At 42.2% G+C, this 16401-nt stretch overlaps 1 protein-coding gene and 1 long non-coding RNA gene across 8 annotated transcripts in view; both read left to right on the top strand.

The window, feature by feature from the left end:
- Nucleotides 1–16401, top strand: part of SPAG17 (sperm associated antigen 17) — a 299338-nt gene that overhangs the window by 177730 nt on the left and 105207 nt on the right. For all 7 annotated transcript variants that reach the window (XM_048819705.2, XM_048819724.2, XM_048819697.2 and 4 more), the window contains exons 18-21: nt 2018–2208; nt 2525–2610; nt 6524–6766; nt 15620–15731. In XM_048819705.2, coding sequence (XP_048675662.2) covers nt 2018–2208; nt 2525–2610; nt 6524–6766; nt 15620–15731 — 632 coding nt within the window. The remainder of the gene's footprint in view (nt 1–2017; nt 2209–2524; nt 2611–6523; nt 6767–15619; nt 15732–16401) is intronic.
- LOC142069042 (uncharacterized) lies at nt 6773–10488 on the top strand. Its single transcript, XR_012664912.1, has 2 exons — nt 6773–8527; nt 9771–10488. It is a non-coding gene; the product is annotated as an uncharacterized LOC142069042 (long non-coding RNA).

The following is a 16401-nucleotide window of genomic DNA, read 5'->3' as shown; positions in this document are numbered from 1 at the left end:
TGCAGTCACTGTGCACAGAATATCATGACTACAGTCATCAGACATTCCAGAAGAAGACCAGGCCACAACTGAGGGCCTTCCTTTTGAGGGCTGTGTTTTTTAAATTCAAAGATTTCTGAGATGCTTTATTCTTTTAAAAGACTCCAGGGCAACACTTCAGTTTCTGGGCCTACATACCCTGTTCCGTAAAGGAAGCAAAGTAGACCTCAGTCCTTCTTGAGTGAAGGGCCTCCATCATCCTTGTATTCATGCCAACAAAAGGCTCCTGAATTTTACAAGAAAGGACCATATTTCCAAAAGAAAAATGGCCCTCCTTCATTTACTGTTAATGCATACTCATCATCGGGCAAAGGTTGCAGGTTTGATGCTGCAGTCGAGAGTCTTGGACCAGTTTGTGAAGATCTGTACCCCTTCTCCCCTCCATTTGACAACCTCCTTCCTTTTTCTGCAGATTCATGGATTGCAATTACTACCAACCAGTGTGTTTTAGAATATCCACAAAAAGGTACTTGTGGCACCTTAGAGACTAACCAATTTATTTGAGCATAAGCTTTCGTGAGCTACAGCTCCCTTCATCGGATGCATCGGATGCATCGAAAGCTTATGCTCAAATAAATTGGTTAGTCTCTAAGGTGCCACAAGTACTCCTTTTCTTTTTGCGGATACAGACTAACACGGCTGCTACTCTGAAACCTTAGAATATCCAGTAACAATATTCACTATAATTGCAATCTAGGCCAACTCCACACACCCTACCTGGTCCCTTTTCATGAACTCTTTGAATGGGAGCCTGCCTTGTATGGAGACAGACTCTTCTTCAATGGGGTGTAATAAAGATGCTGCCTCCAGCATTCTGCAACAAGGTGTTCTATTGCCACTGCTCCCTCATTCTGAAGAAGAAAGGGGGTTGGCATCTTATATTAGATCTCAAAGAAATCTCAACAAATTCATCCATCACTTCAAATTTGACTCCTTAGTCAATAATCCTTTTTCTAGAGCCCATGAAGTCGTTCACAACATTTGTTTTGCAGGATGCTTGCACGTGTCAATCTATCCCGACCACAGGAAATATCTACATTTCATGGTCAATGGCCTTCAGTATCAATTCAAAGTCCTACCATTTAGTCTCTCAAACACTCCAAAGGTGTTTACCAAATGACTCTCAGTGGTAGCTGTTCATCTGAAGAGACAAAGCCTTCACTTGTCCACATATGTTGATGACTGATTGATTTGGGGGCATGCATCACAATAGGTCACCAGAGTTGTTCACATGGTTCTCCAGCTGTTTTCCTGACTTGGTTTCAAGCTCAGTTGAGACAAATCTACTCCCACCCTTACTAAATTGGTAGAATGTATAGGGGCAAGATTGGACACCTTCCTTGAGAGGTTTTGTATAATGAGAGATCTTATTTCAAACCTGCCTTACATGACCCCACAAGTCACCAAGACTGTGCTGTGTAAATTTTCCATTTATCTTACAGCAATTTAGTTCTGTCTTTTATGTATCTGTGTAAGTTTGATTAGAATTTGGTGCTTCAGATATGCAGAGGGTGGTTAAGTGAACATAAATGCTAAGGGGCAGTATAAATCAGGAGTAACCCTAGTGAAGTCAATGAATTACAGTGGTTGTAAACCAGTAAGAGGGGAGAATCAAGATTTTGACTTTCTTACTGACCCTTGTTAGGTTGAATTAATCAATGGTGATTTATGGCTAGCTGGATTATTATTTTTTTTTTTTTTAGCAAATGATGCTTTTGCAGAAAAGAGAACTCAAATGTTAAACATAAAATGTAGTGAGCAAAGATTAAAAACACAAAGATAAAAATTCCCATACAGAAAAAAAAACCTGGTAAACTCTACCAACTCTTAAAGATTAATGCAAAGTGTTCAGATAGCAGCTAAAAAACCAAGACTGTCTCCAGTGAAAGGTAGAATGAAAAAGATATTGTTTGATCCAATATCATATCGTTTAATACAGTATTTTCACTGTTAATAGAAGTCATATGTTTCTTTTCAGAAACTATCTGGAGCTGGTGGCCAACTCAATTGAAGACTGGGTGACAAAGGAAGAAACCAAATATCAGGAAGAAAAAATGGCTAAGGAACTGGAGACCCTTAAACTAGCGAAAGCCATGACAGAGAGACCTCCTGAAGATAAACCTTCTGCCTCCACTAGCAAAAAAGCTGCATCTCCTAAGAAAACAAGAAGTTGGTATCTTTCCATATTTACCCCAGAAAACTGATTCCCAACCCTCAAAAGTTTGAGTTTTGATGAACTCACCATTCTGCAATGGAACAACATACCACCAAACAACCTTAACTCTGCGTTAGCATAGGGTTTTGCCATTGAATTGTAATACAATTAAATAATAATTGTGAAACACCAGTGTATCTGTCCTTTTAACCTTCTGACCAGAGAAACAAGAATTTTAAACAGGGAATCCATCCTGGCCTTTGCACTGAGCCAGACTTATTTTACTTTATTTTGGCAACATATTTATTGTTCCTCTCTCATTTCTCAAAGGCAGTACATCAAGACTGGACAGTAAAGCGGAGGTCACACCGGAACTTCCAGAAAAAAATACTTTTGTCAGAGAAGGCTCCCTCAAGGTGAGACAAGAAAAACAAAAGTCCAATAATCTTTCCCCAGGTGGTGGATTGGGTTGTGTGAGGGGGCCCTGGCCCAAGTGGCAGGGAGGAGCAGGGTGGGTGAGAGGACCCTGGCCCAGCAGGCGGGGGGCATTGGTTCGTGTGTAAGGGGGCCCTCTCTGGCTGAGAGGATGGGATAGACTGCCCCACAAACACCTTCTCATGCTTCAAGCTGTGGATCCTGGTCTCTCCCAAATCCCCCTGCTGGGACTGGGAACTTTCAACCTTGATTCCTTCCCCCCTTCCCCCACGAGGTCAGGGGTGTCATCCTCCTCCTTCCCTCCCACCATCCCCCCTCCCCCCACCCCCCCGCACCTGCTAATGCTCCAAATGGCAGATCCCAATCTCAGCTCCTCGCCAGGCAGTGCTGTGATGGCTTCCCTGAGCCTGCCAGGGGCTGCTGTGGGGGGCCAGGCTGGGGCTCCTAATCACCACATGTTGTAATCACTACCCCCCTCTCCCCACTGGCCAGATAGAAAGCAGCAGCCAGGGCCAGGGCTGAGCGCGGATCAAGACAACCCCGAATTGTCTAGTCTGACCTCCTGTATAACACAGGCCATAGAATTTTTCCAAAATAATTCATAGAGCAGATCTTTTAGAAAAACATAACATCTTGATTTAAAAATAGTCAGTGATGGAAAATCCACCACAACCCTTGGTAAGTTGTTCCAATGGTTAATTACTCTCACTGTTAAATATTGCCTTATTTCCAGTCTGAATCTGTCTAGCTTCAACTTTCAGCCATTGGACCATGTTATGCCTTTCTCTGCTAGGCTGAAGAGTCCATTGTTAAATATTTGTTCCCCAGGTAAATACCTATAGACTGTAATTGAGTCACCCCTTAACCTTCTCTTTGTTAGACTTGAAGAGCTCAATATATTTAGTTTATCACTGGTTTCAGAGTAACAGCCGTGTTAGTCTGGATTTGCAAAAAGAAAAGGAGTACTTGTGGCACCTTAGAGACTAACCAATTTATTTGAGCATAAGCTTTCGTGAGCTACAGCTCACGAAGTGAGCTGTAGCTCACGAAAGCTTATGCTCAAATAAATTGGTTAGTCTCTAAGGTGCCACAAGTACTCCTTTTCTTTTTAGTTTATCACTATAAATTATGTTTTCTAATCCTTTAATTATTCTCGTGGCTCTTCTCTGGAGGGATTCTCTCCAGTTTATCAACATCATTCTTGAATTGTGGGCACCAGAACTGGACACAGTATTCCAGCAGCGGTCATACCAGTGTCAAATTCAAAGGCAAAATAACCTCTACTCTTATTCAAGATTCTCCTGTTTACGCATCTAAGGTTTGCATTAGCCCGTTTTGCCACAGTATCACGTTTGGAACTCATGTTCAGCTGATTATCCATCATGACCCCCAAATCTTTTTCAGAGTCACTGTTTCTCAAGATATGGCCTACATTCTTTGTTATATACATTTACGTTTAGCCAATTAAAGTGTACATTGTTTGTTCACGTGCAGTTTACCAAGCAATTCATATTGCTCTGTATCAGTGACCTATACTCTTCATTATCTACCACTCCCCAATCTTGTGCCATCTGCAAATTTTATCACTGATGATCTTATGTTTTCTTCCAGGTCATTAATAGCAATGTTAAATAGTGTAGGGCCAAGGATCAATCCTTGCAGAACCCCACTCAAAACACACCCGTTTGATGATGATTCCCCATTTACAGTTACATTTTGAGACCTATCATTTAGCCAGTTTTTAATCCATCTGATGTGTGCCATGTTAATTTTGTATCTTTCTAGGATTTTTAAATCAAAATGTGGTACAGTACCAATCAAATACCTTACAGAAGTCTAAATATATTACATCAACACTTTTACCTTTATCAACCAAACTTGTAATCTCATCAAAACAAGCTATCAACCTATGTTAATTTGCATTAATTATATTACTCTCCTTTAATTCTTTATTAATCAAGTCTTGTATCAGCCACTCCATTATCTTGCCTGGGATCGAAGTCTATCATTTCTATCTAGTGATGAACCAATACCATTTTTAGGATTCTTTTTGTTCCTAAAGTACTTAACAAACTCATTTTTATAGTCCTTAATTCTGTATGCCATGAATTTCCTATGTTCCTTTGCTTCCTTTCTCAATTTTCTACAATTCCTAGCTTCTGATTTATATCCATTACTATCTGCTTATCTTTTCTTCCATTTGTTATGTTATTTTTAATTTTTTTTACAGCTGGCTTCATTTCGCTTCTAAACCAGGTTGGTTTTTTTAACGAGTACAGACATCTTCTTCAGTTATGGGATTGTGGCTTTTTGGGCACCTAGTAAAGTGTTCTTAAACAATTCTGAATTACCACTCACATTTTTTCTGATTAAAATCTTCCTCCTAGCTGTTTTGGCTCATAATTGTTTTCAGCTTTGTGAAACTGGCCCTTTTAAAGCACTGAGTATATACATTATTGGTCTGGACTTCATTCTGTTTGCACATTATAAATGTAATAAAGTCATGAAAACTTGTACCTCAGTTACCATTAATTTTTAGTTCTTTGATCAGTTCCTCTTTATTTGTTAGGACAAGGTCTAATATAGAATTCTCCCTTGTTAAATTCAACACTTTTTGAGTTAGGAAACTGTCATCTATACTATTTAGAAATTCCAAGGATGTTTTCCAAGGATGAAACCTCTAGCACATTGTCACTTAGATTCAATCTCCCATGATCTCGCAGCATTTTTTCCTACACATTATAGATAGGTGCGTAAGGAGCCGACCATTCTGTTCCCTAGTGTGATTTGGTGGTCCAAAGCAGACACCAACTAATACCCCATTTTGTGCTTTATATGTTAGTACGTTGATTCATAAGCATTCAAGATCATTTTCTTCTGAGTGATCAGTGACTCTGGTTCCATTTTCGACACTGTGCCACTTCCGGTTCCCTTTTGCACACTTGCTTCTTCTTAAATAGGTTATTACCATTAATCTTAACTTTCCAATCACGGAGACATCCCAACAGATTTCATTAATACCAACTAAATCAAATTTATGCTCATAAATGAGGAATTTCAATTCCTCTTATTTTTGACCCCTACCATTCATGTATAGGCAACTGAAGAATTTCTTCTCTACATTTCTTTGGGTTCCTTGATTAATTTTGTTCCCACCATCCCAATTTTGTGCTAACTTAACACTTATATCTTGCCTTTTTTTATCCATCCCTTTTGTTGTTAGTTTAATGCTCTCCTGACTACTCTAGCCAGCCTGCCCCTGAGGAGATTGATCCCTCTTCTACTGAGGTGGAGGCCATCCAAAATATACAGGTCCCTCTTCCCACAGAAGGCTGACCAATGTTCAAAACCAAAACCCTACACCACTCACCTAGCCAGGATTTCACTTCCAGAATCTTCTGCCTTCCTTTTCTCATGAGACACAAAAGATCTCAGACAAGATCGCTCAGACATTCTTCTTCTTCAGCATGCTTTTGAGTTTCCTGAAGTCATGTATTATCTGCAAGATGACCATCAATGCGTGTCATATGATGTACAAACATTAACACGGCTGTTCCTCTGAAACCAAACATTAACTAGTAAACTCATTTTCTTGGTGCTCAACTTGAGCAACCTGATGCATAATTTGCAGAAGTTATGAGCACTCACAACTGCAGCTGAATTTGAGAGTTGTGCTTTGAACATATGAAGTGCTATAAAAATTCAAAATATTCTGAAGAATCCTATTGGCTTTGAAGTTACTTAGGTGTTTTTCAAAATTTTACTCTGTATCAGAATTCATAGCCATTTCAGGAGGCTGAATTAAAGTTGCAAAAAGAGTTTTTTATAGGACAGTAAGCATCTTTTGATAAAAACAAGACCATAGTTACCTAAATTCTTAACTTTTTGTAATAGGCTTGGAAGGAAGAGCATGATCGACTACTAGAGGAAGAACGACAAAGGGAAGAAAAGAAAGCAGAGATGAAAGGAAAGTCAGGTGGTAAAAATAAAGGACAGAGCAAGGAGATACCAGTGCCTGATGACAGCAAGGGGTCCAAGACAAAATCTTCCAAGGAGAAGTCTAAAGATGAGACAGCAAAACCCCCTGAACTTGAGGAGCACAGTACCCCAGCACCACCCTCTGAGAAAGTTTATGAGGTGAGAAGTCACAGTACAGCATCATATTAGAAAAGGGTTACGTGTTTAAACTGTCAAGACTCCATTAGAGCTATCGTCCAAGTGTGAAACTGGAATCAGGGACAAGTTAACCCTAATTGTGTCTTGTTTAACTCCGTCATTTAAACAGCTGACCCTTTTCTGACAGAGTTCTTTGTACTGTTTAGGCATCTCATCTTTTTACAACTGAACTGTTCTTTTTTCTTGTATTTCTTGGATTTTTTGTACATGTGGAATGAACATAAGTATTGGAAGGATTCCCCCTTCAAAGATATAGGCCTTGATGTGACAGAGTGGTGAGAAGGGACCCCCAGAGAGCCCGTTGCAGCTCCCTGATTCAGGGCTGCCTGGACATTGCACAAGTTTGGGCTGTAGCCCTAACTTACAGCACTTACTCCACAGTGCAGGATAGGGCATAGAGGAGTTTCACTATGTCTCTTTTCCTACCGGTCTCAGTGCTGACCTGTCCTCAGAATTCCTTATACATATCCTCCTGCTGCATACACTGGCAGAGAGTTCTCTTGCAAATAGGGAATTCTCCACCAGTTAACTCTAGACAGCTTAAAACCCCCGTGTACTGCTTCTGCCTGCAGAATTTTACCCCCTCGATTCTTGGAGGGTGACAATTCTATTTATGTCACCACCTGAGTAATGGAACTGCAGAGCCACAAAACAGTACTTCAGAAAAATATATAATATCTCAGTCTGAATTTGTTGGAGACCACTATTCTAATTCTTGGCAATTTATAGCTGAGCATCTGATTGGAATGGCTTAACACTCTAAGAGTATGTCTATACAGTACACTACCCCTGACTCAGGTTTAAGTCCAAGCAGCACTTCCATCCACACAGAAATCAGTCTGATTTGGGCCAGGAATCCCTCTGGACTCAGGTCCATGGTCTCTGCAAGAGTGGTGGGTCAGAGCCCACTGTGACGTGGGTCAAAGCCCAGGCATTTTGCAGTGTGGACACAATTCAAGCCAGGTCATCAGACTCAGGTCTGGAGAGTCCTCCAACTCTAGCCCACAATCTTCAAGGGCTGTGTTTCCCAACTCTTCCATCCCAAAACTTCTCACTCACTTCCAAGGAGCTCAAAGCAAACTCCTGGTTCAAATGCAACTGCTCAGCATTTAACCCTTCACTTCCATGTGGAATGCTTAGCTGGAAATACAGTTAATCCTCATAAAAATTAACTATGTCCAACACTAAGAAGAAGTTCTGCATCGGGTGCTTCTAGCTGTCCAGAGGAACACAGATGGATTCTGGTTAACCTCTGATCCCAGGCAAGCAAGACATTCAATTTCAGCAAGAACACAGGAGATGTCTGGAAAGCTACATCCAAGCAGCTGACAGTGTTGGGTCTCAATCACACAGCTAAACAATGCAGAAAGCAAATCAAGCAGCTGAAGACAGACTACCTCAAGGTCAAAGATTCTAACAGCACCTCTGGGAACTCACGGTCTTCCTGCCTCTTTTACACTGAGGCCACTGTGGTGCAAGACAATCTGCTGAGCAGGGATGGCACCTTCATTACCACCCCCCCCAGTCACAGTCATCACTAGAGGAAAGCCAGTCATTCGGTGAAGGGCAAGAAGTTACCCTTGTGTTGAGGCTGGTAACCGAAGAGTTCATACTGCTGGAGCAGCTACAGCACATCCTGGGTCTGTACTTGGAGAAGCTGTTGGGGACGGCCCTGAGTAGCAACCTGCTGCAGAACTGGCATCAGAACAAGTGCAGAGCCTGGTAAGTTTCTGCCCTATGTTTGTTGTTACTAATGTATGGATGGGAGGGATTTCTGGCTTATGGCCCTATTAAGTTATTAATGCAAGCCAAGATTTTGGTGTGCTTCCATTTAAGGTGGAACCCACATCATTTCTGTAGTGTTTGCCCCTCTTTCCACCAACACTACATGGAATTCAAAATGCACACCACAAAATGAGGAAAAATGTTAAACAAGCAGTTATCATGAAATTTTTACTAATTGCTCAATGATAGTTATAAGTATGGGTTGGGAGCTCCACAATTAACAGCCTCACATACCTCTCTGGTCTAATACAGTGCACCTTATAAATCAGTCACAGCTGCACTGTCCCAGACTGCCTGTAAACTGAGTCCCAGAAAGCCTGGCTGTTATAGCTGGCTTAAATATATGAGCCCAAATTACAGCAGAAGGTGGCTGTCTGTCTGTGTTAGAGGAGTCCCCATGGCTGGCATTCAGTCAGACATGTGCATGGATGCATGGTGCTTGTAAGGAGGCTATACTGGGTCTCCATGCTAATTCAGCATCTTGTTGATTTTACCACAAATTTTCACGAATTGATGGCTGGTGATGAAAGCAAACTTCTCACAAAGGTGGAGCTCCAGGTGGCTGGTTATGTTCTGGAGCAAGGCATACTTATTAGGGCCATCTCTGTAACTCATGAGTAGAGTAACCAGATAGCAAGTGTGAAAAATCAGGACGGGGAGTGGGGGGTAATAGGTGCCTATATAAGAAAAAGCCCCAAATATCGGGACTGTCCCTATAAAATCAGGACATCTGGTCACCCTACTCATGAGCCCCCTCCATTCCAAAATGTGCTGGTCAGTCACTAGATGCCTAAGTATCTCCTTAGCATAGACAGATGTCTGTCTTCCACTGGCCTGGGACAGAAGTTCACACTTCCACTCAGGGACCTCCCAAATATCAATGGTCTCCAGAGCTTGCCCTGCCTGAAAGGATTGAAAAACCATAGCTAGTGATTAGACCCCTCATAAAGGCCCCCCCCCCCGACATACCACCAAAAAAATGAAGAGGCTATAGAAATCATTTCGGCTGAGTTTTGTATGTGTATCTTACCGAGATTTGCAATGGCTTTCGGGGCTGCTCCAAAAGACATCCGAACTGACTAGTTTTTTTCTGTGAATAAAATAAAGCCATTGATAAAAAGTATCATTTTTACCTTGAATTAAAGCAGCCAATAATGTGACATTCCATTTTCTTTTCAAGGCCGTTCCACCATTGCAGGACAAACACAAGAGCCTAGGGAAGTGAACCCATCTTCTGCAGGCAAGGAGAAAGAGAGTCTGAGATGAGTTGATGAAATGCTAGATAAAATAAATCAACAGATAGTTTTCCAGAAGGACCAGACTGAGTATCAGAAGAATAAGGATGCAAGAAGGGTGGAAAGAATGATGCTGCACACGCGAGGAGAGATTAGTTGAGAGATTCATGGAGTATGATCCAGGTTGAGGGGGGAAGACAGGAGTAGCAGGAGTTGTTCAAGTGATTACTTGTGCTTATGGCTACCAGACTGCAGGCTCCCCTGCCACTTATAACTCCTGCACCAGCCACACATCATGAATCTTCTCCATGGTATATTGTGCTGCAGACTCTGCAGCCTTGGAACAGTTCAGTGGTTGCCTGGACCATCTCACAGACAATGAACAGTAGCACATGGAACAGACATTATACCCTGTGCATTAATCCACTCCAATCCAGTTGCAGCCTTCACATGTAAAATGCACCCGAAAGGCCAAGGAGAATGGAGGGACAGGGAATACCCAGAAATAGCTGTCCATGTCATTTGGTAACATGCACCTTTCAGAGTTTTGGCAATAAGTTTGGTTATTGTATGGTACATTTTGATTGCGGCTGGTCTGCCTTTCTGGTTCTTATACTGGTATGTAAATAGATGTGTAAAATAAAGTGTTGAATTTTAACACAAGGCTACAGTAACAAGTTTTATTATATGTAATGTTAAAAGTGCACAAACTAATAAATGCTCATTCTCAGTGCATTTAATAATAAACATTTTTCAAATATCGTTTCATTCCCCCTCATGCAAGGGACCGTGCAAACCTATTATGCAGGCAAACAAAACATATCTGATTTCCATGGCGCATCTGAATCCATCACCAGTCATGACAGGTGCACTATATAGCTGTGTGTACCAATTTTGAAACACATCAGTGTCTTGAGTCCACTGCTGGCTAAAAGATTCCCCCTTGTCCTTGCAGACATTATGCAGAACACAGCACGCCCCAATAATGCGGACTTCACTGATGACACTGGCATCCAAATGGTTTTGAAGGCACCATCAACAAAATCTGCCAAACGCATATTCCACCACCATCCTACAGCTACTGAGTGTGTAGCTGAAACTTCTTTTGCCAGGTCCTCTGAAATCAGGATAAGATTTCATAAGTCATGGCAACAGAGGGCATTCCCTAGAATAACAGTAGGGACAGTAAAAAGAAAAGGAGTACTTGTAGCACCTTAGAGACTAACCAATTTATTTGAGCATGAGCTTTCGTGAGCTACAGCTCACTTCATCGGATGCATACTGTGGAAGCTGCAGAAGACATTATGTACAAAGAGACCATGAAACAATACCTCCTCCCACCCCACTCTCCTGCTGGTAATAGCTTATCTAAAGTGATCATCAAGTTGGGCCATTTCCAGCACAAATTCAGGTTTTCTCACCCTCCACCCCCCCACACAAACTCACTCTCCTGCTGGTAATAGCCCATCCAAAGTGACCACTCTCTTTAAAATGTGTATGATAATCAAGGTGGGCCATTTCCAGCACAAATCCAGGTTTTCTCACACCCCCCCGCACCCCCCTCCAAAAACCACACACACAAACTCACTCTCCTGCTGGTAATAGCTTATCCAAAGTGACCACTCTCCTCACAATGTGCATGAAAATCAAGGTAGGCCATTTCCAGCACAAATACAGGTTTTCTCACCCCCCCCCCACCCACACACACACACAAACCCACTCTCCCGCTGGCAATAGCCCATCCAAAGTGACTTGGATGAGCCATTACCAGCAGGAGAGTGAGTCTGCGTGTGCACGGGGGTGGTTGGGGGGTGAGAAAACCTGGAAATGGCCCACCTTGATTATCATGCACACTGTAGGGAGAAAAGGAGTACTTGTAGCACCTTAGAGACTAACCAATTTATTTGAGCATGAGCTTTCGTGAGCTACAGCTCACTTCATCAGATGCATACCATGGAAACTGCAGCAGACTTTATGTATACACAGAGAATATGAAACAATACCTCCTCCCACCCCACTGTCCTGCTGGTAATAGCTTATCTAAAGTGATCATCAGGTGGGCCATTTCCAGCACAAATCCAGGTTTTCTCACCCTCCACCCCCCCACACAAATTCACTCTCCTCCTGGTGCTAGCCCATCCAAAGTGACAACTCTTTACATAATCAAGTCGGGCTATTTCCTGCATAAATCCAGGTTTTCTCACATCCCCCCCACCCCCATACACACACAAACTCACTCTCCTGCTGGTAATAGCTCATCTAAACTGACCACTCTCCAAGTTTAAATCCAAGTTAAACCAGAACATCTGGGGGGGGGGGGGGTTAGGAAAAAACAAGAGGAAACAGGCTACCTTGCATAATGACTTAGCCACTCCCAGTCTCTATTTAAGCCTAAATTAATAGTATCCAATTTGCAAATGAATTCCAATTCAGCAGTTTCTCGCTGGAGTCTGGATTTGAAGTTTTTTTGTTTTAAGATAGCGACCTTCATGTCTGTGATTGCGTGACCAGAGAGATTGAAGTGTTCTCCGACTGGTTTATGAATGTTATAATTCTTGACATCTGATTTGTGTCCATTTATGGCTGATTTAGAACAACGCTTCCTCAGCTCTCGTCCCCTAAAGCCCCTACTCTACTTGCGCTATATTGATGACATCTTCATCATCTGGACCCATGGAAAAGAAGCCCTTGAGGAATTCCACCATGATTTCAACAATTTCCATCCCACCACCAACCTCAGCCTGGTCCAGTCCACACAAGAGATCCACTTCCTGGACACTACAGTGCTAATAAACAATGGCCACATAAACACCACCCTATACCGGAAACCTACTGACCGCTATTCCTACCTGCATGCCTCCAGCTTTCACCCTGACCACACCACACGATCCATCGTCTACAGCCAAGCTCTGCGATACAACCGCATTTGCTCCAACCCCTCAGACAGAGACAAACACCTACAAGATCTCTGTCAAGCTTTCTTACAACTACAGTACCCACCTGCAGAAGTAAAGAAACAGATTGATAGAGCCAGAAGAGTTCCCAGAAGTTACCTACTACAGGACAGGCCTAACAAAGAAAATAACAGAACGCCACTAGCGGTCACCTTCAGCCCCCAACTAAAACCCCTCCAACGCATTATTAAGGATCTACAACCTATCCTAAAGGATGACCCAACACTCTCACAAGTCTTGGGAGACAGGCCAGTCCTTGCCTACAGACAGCCCCGCAACCTGAAGCAAATACTCACCAACAACCGCATACCACACAACAGAACCACTAACCCAGGAACTTATCCTTGCAACAAAGCCCGTTGCCAATTGTGCCCACATATCTATTCAGGGGACACCATCACAGGGCCTAATAACATCAGCCACACTATCAGAGGCTCGTTCACCTGCACATCCACCAATGTGATATATGCCATCATGTGCCAGCAATGCCCCTCTGCCATGTACATTGGTCAAACTGGACAGTCTCTACGTAAAAGAATAAATGGACACAAATCAGATGTCAAGAATTATAACATTCATAAACCAGTCGGAGAACACTTCAATCTCTCTGGCCCAACTTGATGATCACTTTAGATAAGCTATTACCAGCAGGAGAGTGGGGTGGGAGGAGGTATTGTTTCATGGTCTCTGTGTACATAATGTCTTCTGCAGCTTCCACAGTATGCATCCGATGAAGTGAGCTGTAGCTCACGAAAGCTCATGCTCAAATAAATTGGTTAGTCTCTAAGGTGCTACAAGTACTCCTTTTCTTTTTGCGAATACAGACTAACACGGCTGTTACTCTGAAACCTGTCAGTAGGGACAGTGTCATTCAGTGGGAATAATATTCCAGCTTCTCCATGAAGGTAAAGTCCTGAACTGTGGAACTCCCTGACATCATACACCTTGCCAGTGTCCATGAATCTGCCCCTGCAGTTGACCAGGACCTGCATAATGGTGGAGTAGTACCCTTTGCAGTTAAGTACGCATGCTCTTTGCAGAAGGCAAACTGTAGGCACATGAGTCCCATCAGTGGCCCCAGCACAGTTTGAAAACCCCATTTCCTCAAAGCTAGCAATTATTTCAGGAACATTTGTAATTCCCACCATCTTTGGGTACATCACATTCCTGATGGCCTCACAAACCTCTGCCACAACCCCCACAGTTTATTTGCCAACTTCAAACTGGCTAGCCATGGACCCTGTAGCAGTTGGGGTAACCAGCTTCTAGATGGCTATAGTTACCCACTTCAAGATTTGTATGGCATCCCTCATGTGGGTGTCATGATGGTGGAACATTGGGGCAAGTGAACACAAACTCTAGGAACATCTGCTTCTTCATGCAAAAGTTGTGTAGCCACTGCTGGTCATCCCAGGTGCACATGGCAGTGTGATCCCACCAGTCTGTTTGTAGCCCTGCTCTGGAAGTGCCAGGCTACATATGTGAAATGTTCAGCTAAGGCAACAGGCATGAACAGCTCAGCTGGGTCATGGCTGGCATGTCAATACATGCCTCTGAGAGGTGCCTTTGGCAGGTCAAAAACTGCTGCTTAAATAATCCACCAGCATTTTGGAGATGCTCTGCCTCATTTCCGAAATAGGACTGACAAAGTGAATAGGAGAAGTGTTGATGGCTCCATCTGCTGGGAATGTGCAGACACAAAATGGTTTACCACCCAAAACACAGCTCCCACGGGATGAACAGATAAGTTTTCCCATAAGCAACTATGAACTGAGCCCTAGAGCAGCTACAGCTGGCGAGGGTGCTAGGAACCCTGGGATACAATGGCATAAACCCCAAGAAGCTGAAGTTATGACTTTGGTCTGCGTAGTGCAACATGGACATGCCCGCACGTTCATGAGGCCTGGGTTTCCAGTGCAGTGTGGATGCTGAAGTGTGAGCTTGGAAACACTGAGTCCATAAAAAGAAAAGGCATACTTGTGGCACCGTAGAGACTAACCAAATTATTTGAGCATAAGCTTTCGTGAGCTACAGCTCATGAAAGCTTATGCTCAGATAATTTGGTTAGTCTCTAAGGTGCCACAAGTACGCCTTTTCTTTTTGCGAATACAGACTAACACGGCTGCTACTCTGAATTGAGTTCATAGGTGCAGGTCATACAGACCCAAGCTTACTATGCTGTGTAGACATACCCTAAGTATCAGATATTAAAGGTCTAGAGCTCCTGCAGGCATAGGCTTAAATACCTTTAAGTCAATTTAGGCCTTCCACTGTGGATAAGTCAAGCTCTATGCCATTTAGTATTCTTGGATATTTTGGGTAAGACCTTGAAAACCAAAGTTCTGTCCGCTTCATCTGGATCTTAAAGATCCTATAGCTATTTTCATCAGAGTAATAGTTTCTCTCAGTGTGGTTGGCCAGAATTTCTCCTTCATCCCTATTACATGGTGAGCAAACAACCTATCTACCACTCTCTAACCCCAGGGATGGTTGCATATCAGTGAAGCAGTGATTTTATATGTTCATATAGGGCCAAATTCTGCTTTCCCTTGTAACCAGATACCCCCATTAATAATAATAAGGTTGTGTATTGGTGTAATAGAGAATAATTTTCCCCATAGTTTGTTAAAGTCATTTGAAAGTGGTATCAGTGTAAATAAGCTACTATTTCCTATGCCAATATCTAACAATTCTACATGTTAATCACTGTATAATAGCATTGAATGGCTGAACAAAAAAAAAAAATAACCAGAAGAGAGCAATCTTGCTTGTCTTCCATCTGCCTCCTTCATGCCTTCTGCCTTTCCAATCCACACATAGTCTGACATTTCTTTTTCCAGTTTCTTGGCTATAATGTTGGGGAGGATCTCATTCAAGTCTCAGGGACCAGTCAATATCTTTTCCCTACTGACGGAGGACAGATCCAAGCAGAAAAGATAAAATTTGAAAAAGGTGAGTCTTCCTTTCTTTATATTTCATTCCATTTTATTATTGATTGATGGGGTGCATGTGCAATTGAAAACAATATTCATGAAATAGGACACCATTTAAAAGTTCTCTTAACTTGAGAACTTTTTATAATTATTATGTTTGTAGAACTGATTAGATCATTGCTCTTCAGTATCAAAATTCTAAGACTACTTTCAGTTATAATAAAGTTCTTTTCACATCTCTGTATTAAATTAATGATTTCTTAGGCAACTTGGAGCATAGTTTCTAATTGCACTGTATTTCTGTATTATCATAATGTTGATATTTTGTTGTTATATTTTAACAATTGGTGGATAACCAGAGAATCTGAAAATTAGAACTGGAGACCAACTAGGTCCTATTTAGTCCATCCTTTAGCAACCAGTGCATGGTTGTTCCCTACATTACATACTTCAGTGATTTGTCCAATCTGGATTTAAATGTCCCAAGAAATGGGGCTTCTACAACCTCCTTTGGAAGATTATTTCACATCCTAATAGATCCGACTGTCAGGAAGATTTTTCTGATATTCAATCTAAAATTTCCTATTCTTAATTTTGTCCTATTACTCCTACTAAGCAATTTGGCTCACCTTAACTAATTTCTCTGTTTGACTTGTTGGCATCACCAATCTGTAACTGCAGGCACAAAA

This window comes from Caretta caretta, chromosome 1, assembly GCF_965140235.1.
Source record: "Caretta caretta isolate rCarCar2 chromosome 1, rCarCar1.hap1, whole genome shotgun sequence".
Lineage (NCBI taxonomy): Eukaryota > Metazoa > Chordata > Testudines > Cheloniidae > Caretta > Caretta caretta.
This window is presented reverse-complemented; position numbering and strand designations above follow the sequence as displayed.